We start from the raw sequence: 15244 nt of genomic DNA, 5'->3' as shown, positions 1-15244 counted from the left end.
TATCTTAATCTACATATGTCTCTTGAATTTTTCAACTTTGTTTTTAGTTATCATTAATTATTTTTTATTTATCTATTTACACGTATAATTTTTAATTTATTTAATTATATATATGCATAAACTTTTTAATTTTCACTTAAAATTTTTCATATAAAGAACATATCGAAAAAGCTTATATATTTATTTATTTATTTTTGTAAATAAAAAATATCTAGCCTTTGACTTTAACTTTAATGGACGTGCTTACATGAAAACATGTTTTAGCACCTCATATTATTAAAAAGAAAATTGATATTTGATCTTGATCATTCCCTAAAAACAACAGATAAGGTTCGGTCGCTGGCCGAGATTTATTGACATTGTCAATGAGTCCAACTTTATACATTATTGATTTACACATTATTTATTTATAGAAAGACTCACGAGTTTGCTTGTTACACCTCAAATCCATACCCACAATGAAGCATGAACAACAAGCCCAGTGACCTCTATTTCCTATGATAAATTAGTTGAGAAAAAGGAATTCATCAATACTTTAGTTTGTGATTTTAAAAAAAATCAAAACACACCAAGGAGGCGAAAAGGTCGTCCCTTCTAACGGTCGAAAAAAAGTCTTAAAAACTCCTACTCGTTGCCGCTCCTGACGTTACATAATCCCCGTGACTCCTCCAGGCCATTAGCCATTCATTTACCTTCATCAAGATCCAAATCTCGAAGAAGGAAAAACCCCATTGAATTCCTTTGTTTTATCAGTTTCGTAATCATAAACCATATAGATCACACAATCTTTTGTTTCTTACTCTTTTTTGCTTCTTTGGCAGGTTCTTTCAAAAGAATGGAGCCAGGAATCATTGATTGGGACAGCATTGATTCTGTATTCATCGAAGATGACACTTATGAGAACATGAATGCACCAAAATGGGTCGATTTCTCTGCCTTTCCTGAACAACCTGTCAATGACGAAGCTTGGTTCTGCAAACCTGGTACGACCCTTTTGAATTCCCTGAGTTTGGTATCCAAGAAAGTAATAAAATATTGCTAATGAAAGAAAACCAAGTAAAATCTCATTTCCATTTGTGTTGGGTTCTTACACAAGGGATTTGTTTGTTGATTTACAGGTTGCAAGCATCCAAAGACTATTGAAGATTATCTGAAGTCAAAACGTGGTTCGAAGGTCTTTAATCTATCTTATCAAATTTATAATTAGGTTTCATTTGATTTGATTCCATATATCAATTTATGAAAACTTGGTATACCTTTTTTTTCCCCCTCAGGTGAAATTTCTGAAGTCTGTTACTATATCTGAAATGCTTCCTTTCAGGGACAGGAATCGCAGGTCTGAAGTTAATCTAAAATCATTTAAAGAAATGAAAGCAACATTACTGACTTCTAAAATTCAGTTTTTAACTGATATTTTTTCTTTTTTCCAGAGACGCAAAGCTGAAAAAAGCAGAAATTCCCAATCCACATACCCTCAAAACAAAAGTGTTCAAATCTGTTCACAGTTTCAGGGAAGATTGTGAAAACAAGAACCCGAACTTATCTAATAGAAAACCTGATACCGATAAACTGCCAAAGAAAGCAAACATCAGACTAAGAGAAGCTAGGGACGATTTACACGCAAATTCAACAAAAGCAAAGCTAAGGACTACATTTTCAGCCCGGAATTTGTTAGCAGGAAAGGAAGTATTAAGTCAGATAACAGAATACTGCTCTAAATTAAAGAGCCTGGCAAAGAAGGGGACGAATAATGGGTCAACGAAAAAGGTGTCTGTCAGGGTTTTGGGTGAGAAGGAGAGAGAAAAGGAGAGGATGCCATTGCTTGCGGTCAAGGAAGGGAGGCAATCTAAAGTAATGGAACAGGGTAAACGACAGACAGGGTGGGAGCAAAATGTTCGGTTTTGATCAAGATTTTGTAAAAATTATCTTGCTGCCACTTGATATTGCATACCCAAAGCTAGATAGAAACTTGAATAAGATACATGGGGTGCCATCGATCACCTAAATATATGTGATATGATCATAAACATAGAATAGAAACTGAATTATTTTGCTGTGATGGTTTCTCTCTCTATATATTTTTATCCCTAGCTCTGTTTCTCATGAATTCAAATAGCATTTGATATAATAATCTAATAAATCACTTGAACAATAAGTGATAACATCATCGCACATCGCTTGTCATGCGTTTTGTAAGGTTAGTGTGTGTAATTTTTCTGTGTGGTGAAGGATTACATATACCTTGGAATTCATCCGTCCATTTGTTGAATAATGACATGGTGGTTGCACTGCAGGTTTTGATGGCAGCAGCTTGGAATCCTTTGTTGGTTGCTGATATGGGTGTTTCGTAGTTGTTACTGGGCCTGGACAAAGCCCAACTAACTGTCATTTTTTATCAACTCACAGCTTTCTTTTGTTTCTGCTTGGAAAATGTTTTTGAGAATATTTAATTTTTTTTAGATTTATATTGATGTTAAAAATAAAATATAAAAAATAAAAAAATATATTATTTTAATTTATTTCCAAATAAAAATTATTTAAAAAAAACTGTCATGAAATTAAAAAAAAAACCTCCCAAGTCCCCATTTATTACGATGAAAAGAGAAAAATATTAATCCTTCGATAAACCTCTGCTCCACATGGAAGGGAAATTATCATAGGTAAAACCTGGGTTTATGAGATGACAAGGCAGGAGGTATTGAGTTTAAGTTTTGCTACGAGATATCGAGGTGATATATTTATGTTCAATTAATTTTATATAAAGATATACTTTATTTTTTAATTTCGATATGCACACACATAATGCCTTTAATTTTATATCAAAAAAACAAGAGAGAAAATACATGTACACAGTTCACGGAAAATAGTTTTTTTTTTTGTTAAAAAAAGACCATGCGTGTTTTTCCTTGCTATTATAATATGTTTTTGATATTTTTTTTATAAAAAATATTAAATTGATATATATATATATATATATGTGGTTTAAAAATGTTGATATAAAAATTATTTTAATATATTTTTAATTAAAAAATACTGTTGAAAAAAAATTAACATCATAACATATACAAATACAAATGAGTGTTTGAGAATATGATAATATTTGTTTTTTAAAGTGTTTTTCATTTAAAAATACATTGAAATAATTTTTTTACTTTTTAAAAATTATTTTTAATATTAGCATATCAAAACAATTTTAAAAAATAAAAAAATAATTTTTAATAAAAAAAATTTAATTTTTTTTTACCTCACCCTTATTTGGAATGTAATAACAAATGGCGGCAAAGACCAGAAAGGCCTGCATAGAGATAGGGCATGAGAGCTCAGTTCATTAACACCAGGCATCTCCAAAGTCAACAAACTTAGCGTGTTAAACCAGCAATGCCGCCTGAACAAGTCAACAGAAACCAGAGCTCTTTCATGTATGAACAATTAATATTCCAATTAATATTACCTGCCCACTATATTTGTTTCATAAATTAATCGTGATATGTATAAACTGGTTTAAATATTCCGATTATCAAAAAAAAAATTAATATTCCAATTGAAACAGTGATGACAACGAAGCCTTTAGACTTTCCAATAAACAACATAGATCAGCAGCCATTGCCCCAATCCGACACCTTGCATGTTGCAAGACAGCGGGATAACAATATTGTATTCCACGTTCGGACCAGATTCACCTGCCATGGGAGCATTTTTTTCCAATATACCAAATTTTAATTTGTTTTTTTGCGTATTTTTTTTCTTGTTCAGAGAGGGCATCTTTTTTTTATTTATATATATATATATATATATATATAAAAAAAAAAGAAAAGAAAAGCTGTTGGCAATCCAGCAATCTGTAGTTTCGATTTTTTTTTTTTTTGGATTAATAATGTTTATGCAGCTGATTTAAGAGTTCGAGTGATAGCATACATGAACAGTATTTCGGGCATGACTAGACTACTGATGTTATTTAAAAAAAAAAACAAAAACTCAACAAGAATAGACTACAAGACAAGCCATGAGCAATCCAATCATATAATTGATGCAAGAATTATCGATAAATCAACCATGTTTACGAACAATTTCGACATCAATCAATCCTTAATCAAATGACCCACGAAAAAAATAACTTTTACATTGATCATGTGATTGGATAGCCCATAATTCGGAATTGACAAAAACTAAACCATGATGGAAAATTTATCCTCAATAAATATTTTTTAATTTTTTATTTTAATAAACATTGTTTTATAATTAAATTTATCCTTAATTAAATTTATTGAGGATTGAATTTTATACATTAGTTTGATTTACTTTTTATGAAGTTATCTCAATCTTATAATTCAAATCGTGATTTTTATGGGTTAACCTTATTGACTCGGGTGATTTTTGAATCATTTTTTATAATTGAATTTTTATTTTTATTTTATCTGTTAATATTGAGTTAATTGATAATTAAGTTTCATTACTTGTTTTGATTTGTTTTTTATGAAGTTATCTCAGTCTCGTGGTCCGAGTCATGGGTTTGACAAGTTAACTCAAGTTGTCCCGGGTCTTTTCTTGCGTCCTTTCTAATTTTCTTTTTCAATTTTATCTTTCAATCATTTTCAATTTCATCCTTCAACGGTTGATTGATTGAGAATTTGACTTCGTAATTTGTTTTAATTTACTATCTATTGGGTTATCTTGATCTTATGATTCAAGTGTGACAGGTTAACCCGAGTTGACTTTTGCCATTTTTTGTTCTTTTTTAAATTGATTTTTTCTTCAATTTCATCATTTAACATTGAGTTGATTGAAAAAATGAGGTTTATTTTTTTTATTTGCTCTTTATGATGTTATTACGATCTTATAACTTATATTATAAATTTTATATATTAACCCGAGTTGACCCAAATCAATTTAATATATCATGATCCTAGTATTTAAAAAACAAGATATCGTCTTGAATTCTTATTTTAAGAAAACTATGTTTATTTTCAGTTGTTTATGTTGTCTTTGAATTTTTTAAGTTAACCGGGTCATATCAAGTTAATCTCTAAACTTTTTTTTTTTAATTTATTCTTTTTAAAAATAAGTTAAAAAACATTTGAATAATTTTTTTTTAACGTTGTTTTAAAAAATAATCTTACCCGCATTAATAAATCCAATTACTAGAAATCTCTTTTCAGTTCATTATTTTCACAGCTCATCAAGTTTCTTCTAATCTTCTAATGTATTATTCTTGTAATCTTCTCATGTTAATAATACAATGACCATTAAATAAATATGGTAATGTGCCCGAATATAGTTAGAAAATATTTCAAAAAAATATCTCACAACAATTACATTATTTGGTTGTCTAGGAAATTGATTGTTTCATTTAATTTCTCAATATAATTGATTTTTTTTGGATTTGAAGATATATATAGTGATAACGTGATATGTTACTTTGATGATGAAAGAGTAATTAATAATATTTTATTATTTATTTTCTACACGCATTTTAAGAAAATAAATAATTTCAAGTAGAAAAGAAAAATTATAGATAAAAATATATATATTTTTATTTTTTATGGGTTATAATTTTTTTTTCTTTAATCTTGATATTTGTTTCTTTCTTTAAAGCAAATACAAGTAATAAAAGATAAATAATAAATTGAGATATTATTATTATTTTTTATGGGTTATAAACTCTATCTTCTTTATTCTTTTCATGATTGTCTCTTTTTTTTTAAATAAATTTCTAAAATAACTAATAATATATCACTATTCATTTCATATATACCATGAAATTCTCTCAATCAACATAAAATCTCTAGAATTGATTGTCATACACCTAACTCTCACTTCCCATATAAGTAAAAAAATAATTACATGATTTTCCTTTGATTTTCGCTAAGCATGTGCAATTAATACTTGCTAAAATATCTATAAAATTTGCCATATTTCATTCTAGTGATGGAAATTCTATGAATTATTTTAATTATACAATGAATAAAATAGATATTTTAATCGAATTAAATCCTTCTATATATATATATATATTATACAATGACTAAAATAGTTATTTTAATGAGAAATTGATTGGTACATAGCGTACGTTGAAAACCAAAAAAGAAAAAACACAAAGATTATTGTGGGTTAAAATATAATTATCCCATCATATAAGTACTCACTAGACAATTTAAGAAATTAAAAACTCATAACAATTGTATAAAAGTCAGTTTGTTTTTGTGGTGATATTTTTTTTTTTGGGAAAAAATATTATTTTTAATATTTTTGAATTATTTTAATGTATTAATATTAAAAATAAATTTATAAAAAAATATTTTAAAATAAAAAACACATAAAAAAAACACTTTAAGATACAACAACTGCAACAGTAACAACAACTGCCTACCATGTACATTAGTTTTTGTTCAAAACTCCAACGAGAGACTTGGCGGCTTTTGCATTGACCCCTCTCTCTCACCCTCCCCCCCTCTCGCTCTGCTAATCATGTAATTTTTCTTTAATTAATTAACGATTACAATGCCGATCACAACCAAATTATCTATTAAATTCTCTAATTACTTGGAATCTTGCTCAACATTCCGGTAAACTCTCTTCTCAAATCTCTTAATATACTCCCGCTCTAAATACTTGGAATCTTGCTCAACATTCTGGTAAACTCTCTTCTCATCTTAATTTACTCCCATTTATGACTCAATTCCTCTCATTTTCGTATTTCTCGTGTTTTTCAGGTCATTTTCCCTAAAAAACTGCAATCTCCGATCCAATTCAGGGTAAGTTTTAGCTCATTTTTAGAATGTCCGTTTTGTTCAACATTTGCAACCGGTAATTTTTTTTTTTTGACAAAGTTGTTTAGTTTTTGCTAGAGATTGTCTAGTGTGAGTTTGTGTTAGCGTTTTATGGGTTTGGTGTTCAGATTCAGTGTCGTTTTTGTTCACTATGCTGTTGTGTTTTTTTGTTGGAAATCTGGGTTTTTTTTTATTAATTTGTTTATTCAGTTTTAATTCACGCGCTTGAATCGCCAAGTTTGGTATGTAGTGAATTGTTAATGGTAATGAATTTAATTTAAATTTTTAAGCTGTAAATTTTATGCTTTTCCTGGAACTTGTGGTTTTTTCCCCGTCTCTTGGTGACTGTAATTGTGAAATTTTGTATTGCTGATTTTAAATTGATTGATTTGCAGGTGTAGTTTTGTGTTTGTTGCTGGAGAGGTGTCAGGGATAATGATTACAATTTCGAAATGGAAATGTTCATGGTCTTTGATGGCTACAATTGCATCTATAGTGGCATTAGTTTCGGTAGTTCATCTATTCTTGTTTCCCGTGGTGCCTTCTTTTGATCCCTTCAGTGTTTGGCAAGTTCAGGATTCTTGTGGCCCAAATAATGAATCAGTGGATGGAAGGACTGGTCATGACCCGGGAAATTTACAGCCAGTTTTAGATTTAGAGCACAAGTTTCCAGCTGACTTGCACCGGGCAGTGTTTTATCGTAATGCACCATGGAAGGCTGAGATTGGACGATGGCTTTCTGGCTGTGATGCAGTTACTAAGGAAGTCAGTGTTGTTGAGGTAATAATAGTTGTGACTAATGACTGTTAATTTGAATCTGTTTGTGAGATTGTTAACCTCCATTCATTATTTGTACTTGTGGGAAATGCTTATTCTTGTTGTACACACAGAGAAAGGACTTGGTGAATTCTATCGGCTTATGAGGCTTTCGTTGACATGCTCTTTCTCATCTTTTAGACAAGCTTATGTTGATATCAAATTAAAATTTCAGTCTGATAGTTAACATGGTCAACTGCTTTGATCACAGACAATAAGTGGCAGGAGCTGCAAAAATGACTGTAGTGGTCAAGGAGTTTGTAACTATGAACTTGGTCAATGTCGGTGTTTTCATGGATTTAGTGGTGAGCCTTGTTTTCCCTTTCTGTTTTTGCAATTCTCATACTTCCATCCTTTTCCCAATTCACGTCACATTTAGTAAATGATGCCAGTAACTAGAATAGGTTGTCATGCCCCTTTCGTTATACCTGTTATAAGAACCATTAGGTTGTTCTTTCAATGAACTGACAATGTACATGGAAGTTGAAGCTGTGGGATTGAAAAAGTCAGATGGCTACTTGGAAGTTGATTTTGAAAATACAGATGATTAGATTTGGCATTTCCTTTTCACATTGTTATCGGTAGATGGACGGTTCTTTTTCCCCATCCTGATTCCAAGTAGAGATGCAGGAAAACTCTGTTAATTACAAATTGTGACAGATCTTTGCTGTGTTCTTTCTTGATAGCAAGGCCAAGCCTCTGTTTTTATGTGACTTAAACTACAAAAAGTTTAGAATTTAACCATGGATAACAAAACGAACAATAAAGAATATTCCAAATGATATTGTTTCAGGGGAAGGATGCTCTGAGAGACTACACTTGGAATGTAACTACCCTAAATCACCAGAGCTACCATATGGGCGATGGGTTGTCTCCATTTGCTCTGCTCATTGTGACCCAACGAGAGCAATGTGCTTTTGTGGAGAAGGTACAAAATATCCAAATCGTCCTGCAGCAGAGACTTGTGGGTTTCAACTGAGGTAAGTGCAGTTAGAATCTAAGGAAGAATATTTTGTACATATCATTTGTTCTAATTTCCAAATCCTCTTAGTCATGACTCAACATTTCTTATCAGCTTACCTTCTGAACTTGGTGCCCCGAGACAAGTTGATTGGGCAAAACCTGACCTGGACATATACACAACAAACAAAAGCAAACTAGGATGGTGTAATGTGGACCCAGCTGAAGGGTATGCCAACAAGGTGAAATTCAAAGAGGAATGCGACTGCAAATATGATTGTTTGTCAGGGCGGTTCTGTGAAGTGCCTGTGCAATGCTCTTGTATTAACCAATGCTCTGGACATGGGCATTGCCGTGGTGGTTTTTGTCAGGTAATGTTTGTTCTTTCTTTAATTATGATTCCAGAATCATAGGTATTTGATTTGCACTGGGAAAGAAATAAATGAAAACCTTGTTTACAGGCAAAATTTGTGAACAAAATAACATTTGGAGTGTTTACAAGGGCTTCCTTTCATGCATGGAGGGGGTTTTGCCCTCCTTTCCTTTTTCCTTTTTACCCTTTCGAAGAATATGAAATTGTGTCATGGAGAACTGCACAAAACCGATGAATCATTTGAACATTCCTGTCCTGTATAGCTGATAGTAAAACAATTTTTGGTAATATCAGAAACTAATTCAGTGATTTGTTCGGGGAAAAATAAACAAATACGAAAAAATATGCAGTATTACACATTCTATTTTTCTTGGTATTTGTTCTTGGTGATTTTGGGATCCGTTGCTCAAGTGGATGAGAGGTTAGCATGCAATAAAAAAACCTACTGAATTGATAGAACATTATTTTGTTTCTAATTCCCCTAAAATCTTCTCTTTTGATGAATTTTCATTACCCTGAAAGTTATATTTTTTGAACTAATTTAAATGTCCTTGTCTTTCTTGCAACCTACTATCTAATTGTGTCAAGATTGTATTTCTAGTGTGCCAATGGTTGGTATGGAACAGACTGCAGTATCCCATCTGTTACATCATCTGTAAGAGAGTGGCCTCGGTGGCTTCGACCTGCTCAGCTTGATGTTCCTGACAATGCACATCTCACTGGGAAACTTGTTGATCTCAATGCAGTGGTCAAGAAGAAAAGGCCCCTTATATATATTTATGATTTACCCCCAAAGTTCAACAGTTTACTTCTTGAGGTAAGAATAGCATTTCTTTTGTTTCTTGAAACTAGGAGCAAACTTCTTATGTTTGTCAATTAATTGGTTCTGTAGGGGCGGCATTTTAAGTTCGAATGTGTAAACAGGCTGTATAATGATAACAATGCAACAATTTGGACGGATCAGTTGTATGGTGCCCAGGTATTATTTGAACTGAAATTGAAATTTAGCATATACCATGAATTGTATCTAATGCTGTAGCTATGCACTTACAGATGGCACTCTATGAAAGTATTTTAGCTAGCCCATATCGAACATTAAATGGTGAAGAAGCTGACTTTTTCTTTGTACCTGTTCTTGATTCTTGCATCATTACACGTGCTGACGATGCACCTCACCTGAGTATGGAGGTATACTTTCTAGATCTGGGATATGGATATGTTATGGATGCATGCGATTCTATCTTTTATGCTTATGTTTTCATAAAAAAAGGGAAATGAAAGGATATTCTTTTATTTCCCTGTAGACATTCTGTTCTTATGCTAATCTTTAAAATAAAATGGAATTATGGTCGTATGTGTATGCAATAGTCTTGCAAACTATTAGTCTTTACTTCCAAGCCATCAGATGCTGATTCATTTTGTCTGTTATCTTGAACTCAGACTTGTTTTGTCATTGAAAGCAAATGATCATTAGATTGTAGCATATGTTCTCTCTTTTTGGTAACTCCATATAACCAGCCATTTTTCTGTTAAGAGTCTTCAATTGGTACCACCATAGAGATATTATGAGCTAACTTTGGACAAAAATCAATCTATATTGCCTTTTTTTTTCCCTGCACTTCATTGTTTGTTAATGGACGTGGTTGTATATCATAATATTCTGGTGCTTCTTGTGTTCCTATATGGATTACACAGGTTTCACATAAACTCTTCAGTAGAATTTCCATTTTTTTTCTCTCTAATTGTAACTCAGGCATACTCCATCCTTTGTTCTCAGTTCTACTTTTTTCTTATCCTACCAATACATTTGCTTTCCCTTTTTACTAGCATAACACATGGGTCCTCTCTACATATGCTTATTCATCCAATTCCTCATGAACCTAATTCGCCACTCTTACTTCTGATTTTGTGGACTCATTATCTAGTGCCTCAGTGTTAGCTTCAGATGCCTTTTTACTGCTCAAAGTCCTTGGAGCAGAATATGTTCTTGTGACTGTTTTATTAAGTTCCTTTCTACTTCACATATGACTTGAGCGTTTCATTCTCTCACCTGTTCTTAAAACTTCAAATTTCCTTTTATGTTGGATATTTAGAAGTTGGAATAAAATACTCCTATATGTTTTATCCAGAAACAAGTCTCGACGTGGAAGTTTGACTACAAAACATGGTTACGTAATAAGTCTCAAGCCAACTTTACATCACTCATTCAGTCAGTTCAGCAATTATTAAGAACTAAGCTGAATACATAGATGTGAATTTTTTTATAGTGGTCAGTAATCCTCCTCCTGGTATGTTTGTCAAGAAATCCTTGAGAATACATCTTCAACTCTGAGATCTTGTTGTCCCTAACTACACTTTCTGGTACCCATCCAGCCCAGTCCATTAACCAAGCCCAGGGCTTCTTGTGCAAGCTATCAATAGCAGCATATTTTCCTATGTATGAAAACTCATATATGTGTACCATGTGCAATTTTAAGTGAGTGTGTTGCTTGTCATATGCGGAGCCCTCATGGTTATGTGCTTTCTAATTTCAGCAACATTTGGGTTTGAGGAGCTCTCTCACTCTAGAATTTTATAGGAAGGCATACGATCACATTGTTGAGCATTATCCATTCTGGAACCGCTCATCAGGAAGAGACCATATATGGGTAATGATTTACAGTTTAATTTTTTCCAGTTTTCAAGTGAACAAGTTATTTTCATTGCCTTTTCCCGATACAACAGAATACTTCCGGGTTTATGCTAATGATTCCACCTTGATATCTGAAGGCAGTCTTTTTCATGGGATGAAGGTGCTTGCTATGCCCCTAAGGAGATATGGAATAGCATGATGGTGGTTCACTGGGGTAATACAAATTCAAAGCATAACCATTCCACAACAGCCTATTGGGCTGACAACTGGGATAAAATTTCTTCTGATAGAAGAGGCAAGCATCCTTGCTTTGATCCTGATAAAGATCTTGTGCTTCCTGCCTGGAAGCGACCTGATGTCAATGCTCTGAGCACCAAACTGTGGGCTAGGTAAATTTTCTGGCTGAACTGTGAGATAAATTCCAAATTCATGCAAGTAAAGGTGAAAATATTATGTATTTGTCTCAGGCCTCTTGAAAAGCGGAAGACATTATTCTATTTCAATGGAAATCTTGGACCAGCATACCTGAATGGAAGACCAGAAGCTTTGTAAGTAAAACTGTAATACTCAATAGCTGTTTGCAATTTATTGAAAAAGGCAAATTGTTTTCAAATAGAAATGTATAGGTCACAGGCCACACAGAGGCACATGGTTTGGCTACCTTTACTAGTTGTATCCTGTCTCATTCTCAATAAAATGATCAGCTGTCTCCTTCATACTAAATAAATAATTAGCTGTCTTTGTCTGGTTCTTTTTCCAGTTTACGGAATAACTCCTTCCTTTTATTATTCCAGTTTTCAGCAGATCTTATAGTTTGCCGGTTGTAATTGTGCAGGTATAGCATGGGTATCAGACAGAAACTTGCAGAGGAGTTTGGATCAACCCCTAACAAGGATGGTAATCTTGGGAAACAACATGCTGAAAATGTGATTGTGAGCCCATTGCGCTCTGAAAGCTACCATGAGGATTTAGCCAGTTCTGTTTTCTGTGGAGTAATGCCTGGAGATGGTTGGAGTGGTCGTATGGAAGATAGCATTTTGCAAGGGTGCATTCCAGTTGTCATTCAGGTAGGTAGTTCTGCATATCCTGAAAATGTAGAGAATATGTTTGATTTAGCATACAAGCAGCAAGCTACTTGGCTGTTCATGGCTCAGGTAAGCACCTTGAAGCTTCTAGTCGTATGTCAAAATTGCAGATGGGGCCATTTTATGCTCAGCCCCAGTAAAACAGTAGCTTTTTCAAATTTGTTTATTTTTTTTTTATTTTCTTTCAAAGCTGTGTGGCTAGGATCTCGAGCTGGCTTACAGTATCAGTAGGTGATATAGTGTGAAACCTTCCTACTAGCATTTCTAGGAAGTTTTTAATTTATTTGTTGCAGACACTGACGATCAATGGGAGCAACTTATTTCTAGTTTGTTCCATCTTGTTTCCCTGTTCCTAGGATGGGATATACCTGCCATATGAAAATGTGCTCAACTATGAAAGCTTTGCTGTCAGAATTCTGGAAGACGAGATTCCAAATTTGATAAAGATCCTTCAGGTATTGTTTTGGTTTTAGGAATCTCTTTGTGAAATGGTTACTCTGAAACCTTAAAAGCTGATAATCATTAGTGCTCACTTCCTCTAGGGATTCAATGAGACAGAAATAGAAAACAAGTTGACCAGCGTCCAGAAAATCGGGCAGAGATTCTTGTATCGTGATTCTATGTTGCTTGAAGCTGAGAGACAAAAAACTGCTTTTGGCTACGTGGAGGATTGGGCAGTTGAATTCTTACGATTGACAGAAGATGATGTCGTTGCCACCTTTGTACAGGTATATGCTTTTGTTTATGCTGAATATAGAGCTATTTAAAATTATTTGGCTGCACAGCAGGATTCGACCCTCCCATTAAACTTATTCTCAGTTAACTTAAATCTCTGATGCTGCAATCCTCTCCTTGCATTTGCCGATATGAGACTCCCCTGTTTGGCATTGTGTTTCAAAAGCGTTTTTAAAAAAAATTAAATTTTTTTTATTTTGCTTTAAATTAATATGTTTTTGATATTTTCAGATTATTTTGATGTGCTGATGTTAAAAATGATTTTAAAAAAATAAAAAAACATTATTTTAATGTGTTTTGGAATGAAAAGCACTTTGAAAAGCAACCGCAACCACACTCTGACACTTGAGACCTATGCCTTTCGGCATCAAGACCAACAGTTGGAATTGATATCAATCTTCAAGAAATAAGAAAATGATCTTAGTTGAAAGACAAGTAAAGAATTTCATAAACGAATCTCTTTCCAGGATAATAGTATATTTCCTCGGTTTTGGTTTTCGCAAAAGGAATTTGATAGAATGCTCACATCACATTTTCACTAGGGAAAGCAAGTAGTTCGATAAGAAGTTTCATCTGATAGGGCAGGCCAGGAAAAAAAATCAATTAATCAACTTATGTAAGTGAGAAGCCGAAACTTGATATAAGCTAGGAAGAGAGTTGTGCAATCGAAAAAACTGAAGAATAAAGTTAATCTTGGAAAAAAATTATGATAGAATCTGTTGCAACTGTACATTGAAATCAAGTCATGTATGATTATTGTCTCTATAAGCTTCCACAAGGGATTATTTGGTATGATAGACATTAAGCCAGTTAAAAACCGTAATTCTACATTCTGCCTTTAATTTTCCCATCTTTTGGTTCCTTCATAAATGGAGCATTTGTGAATGGTAGCAAAAATTAAGATATCAGGAAACCTTCCCTATTTGCAGAAAGGTTCTCAGTTTTGAAGGATTTTTGCTAGAAAGACTGATCCTGTGGTAAAAGATAGTGCCCCTTGACTTGATATGAATCATACTTCAGATATTGAGATCATGTCCTGCAGTTTATATTCCACGTTGGAGTTCAAATTTGCATTTGAACCTTCAAAACACAGCATTAAGTTTTAGTTCATTTGTACATGCATTTCTGCATGTTCGTTAATGGTTACTGACATGCTATCATTGGCCTGACAAGGTTCTACACTATAAGTTGCACAATGACCCTTGGAGGCGGCAGCTTGGTTCTCAGAAGAAAGATTTTGGCTTGCCACAAGAATGTTTAATGAGAACATCCTGAATAGCTATACACATATAGCTGCTGGCAGATCCCTGACGTGCAGCGAAGCCTGAATGACGGCTTCTGAACCTTGCTGAAAATCAAGGCAAACAGTGTTATGCTATCCTGATAGCCAAATATTCTGATCCACATGCTGCTGTCTGGCTAGATTGCTAACACATACAGGTAGACAGAGAATACATTTTTTTTAGATTTATTTGTCAAGATGGGAAACAAAATTCTTAATGCCCAAAAAACATGGTAGAGCAGTTAGCTAGATTTCCATCGTCATTAATGATTTCTGCGTTGTCTATGACTCTATATCTTATGATTTCAAGATCATTGGTACACGCTATATATATTTAGTACTAAAAGAAAGTTCAGCATTGCTAATGTATTTGTCGGGAAAAATTCTGATCATAAATTAAAAACTTGATGCAAATGTGATAGTGACATATTAGATAATATTTTTTTAAAATATCAAGAGGATAATAAACTAGATCGATTTAAGTTAATTTAAGTTAATTATTTAATTTGTGACCCGAGTTATAAGATTATAATAAATTTATAAAAAACAAATTAAAATAAATTATAAAGTTTAATTTTTAATTTATTTAGTATT

The 15244-nt window shown here is 32.8% G+C and overlaps 2 protein-coding genes across 3 annotated transcripts; both read left to right on the top strand.

The window, feature by feature from the left end:
* The first annotated feature begins 452 nt into the window (after positions 1-452).
* Positions 453-2059, top strand: LOC7485456 (uncharacterized). The gene is made up of 4 exons (XM_002308932.4): positions 453-983; positions 1119-1174; positions 1275-1336; positions 1431-2059. Exons 1-4 carry the CDS (start codon positions 836-838, stop codon positions 1903-1905), a joined length of 741 nt encoding a protein of 246 aa, XP_002308968.4. The 5' UTR covers positions 453-835; the 3' UTR covers positions 1906-2059.
* Positions 2060-6375: 4316 nt separating this feature from the next.
* Positions 6376-15015, top strand: LOC7485455 (uncharacterized). Of its 2 annotated transcripts, none has more exons than XM_024602459.2 (16): positions 6376-6563; positions 6711-6752; positions 7163-7547; positions 7795-7888; positions 8377-8563; positions 8659-8914; positions 9518-9733; positions 9809-9895; positions 9970-10104; positions 11451-11564; positions 11690-11937; positions 12016-12096; positions 12384-12615; positions 12990-13088; positions 13176-13361; positions 14542-15015. In XM_024602459.2, exons 1-16 carry the CDS (start codon positions 6499-6501, stop codon positions 14641-14643), a joined length of 2529 nt encoding a protein of 842 aa, XP_024458227.2. In that variant the 5' UTR covers positions 6376-6498; the 3' UTR covers positions 14644-15015. The 2 variants fall into 2 exon arrangements, with proteins under 2 accessions (XP_024458227.2, XP_002308967.4); XM_002308931.4 differs by having other exon boundaries at positions 6420-6632.
* The last annotated feature ends 229 nt before the right edge of the window (positions 15016-15244 follow it).

Source organism: Populus trichocarpa, chromosome 6 (genome assembly GCF_000002775.5).
Source record: "Populus trichocarpa isolate Nisqually-1 chromosome 6, P.trichocarpa_v4.1, whole genome shotgun sequence".
Taxonomy (NCBI): Eukaryota; Viridiplantae; Streptophyta; class Magnoliopsida; order Malpighiales; family Salicaceae; genus Populus; species Populus trichocarpa.
The sequence above is the reverse complement of the archived record's forward strand: the minus strand, read 5'-3'. Positions and strand labels throughout refer to the sequence as shown.

Coding starts and splice junctions, on each gene's coding strand:
- LOC7485456 (XM_002308932.4), top strand. CDS start 836: ATGGAGCCAGGAATCATTGATTGGGACAGCATTGATTCTGTATTCATC. Junction 1,175..1,274: donor AGTCAAAACGTGGTTCGAAG/GTCTTTAATCTA, acceptor TTTCCCCCTCAG/GTGAAATTTCTGAAGTCTGT. Junction 1,337..1,430: donor TTCAGGGACAGGAATCGCAG/GTCTGAAGTTAA, acceptor TCTTTTTTCCAG/AGACGCAAAGCTGAAAAAAG.
- LOC7485455 (XM_024602459.2), top strand. CDS start 6,499: ATGCCGATCACAACCAAATTATCTATTAAATTCTCTAATTACTTGGAA. Junction 8,915..9,517: donor GCCGTGGTGGTTTTTGTCAG/GTAATGTTTGTT, acceptor TTGTATTTCTAG/TGTGCCAATGGTTGGTATGG. Junction 12,616..12,989: donor GCATTCCAGTTGTCATTCAG/GTAGGTAGTTCT, acceptor CCCTGTTCCTAG/GATGGGATATACCTGCCATA.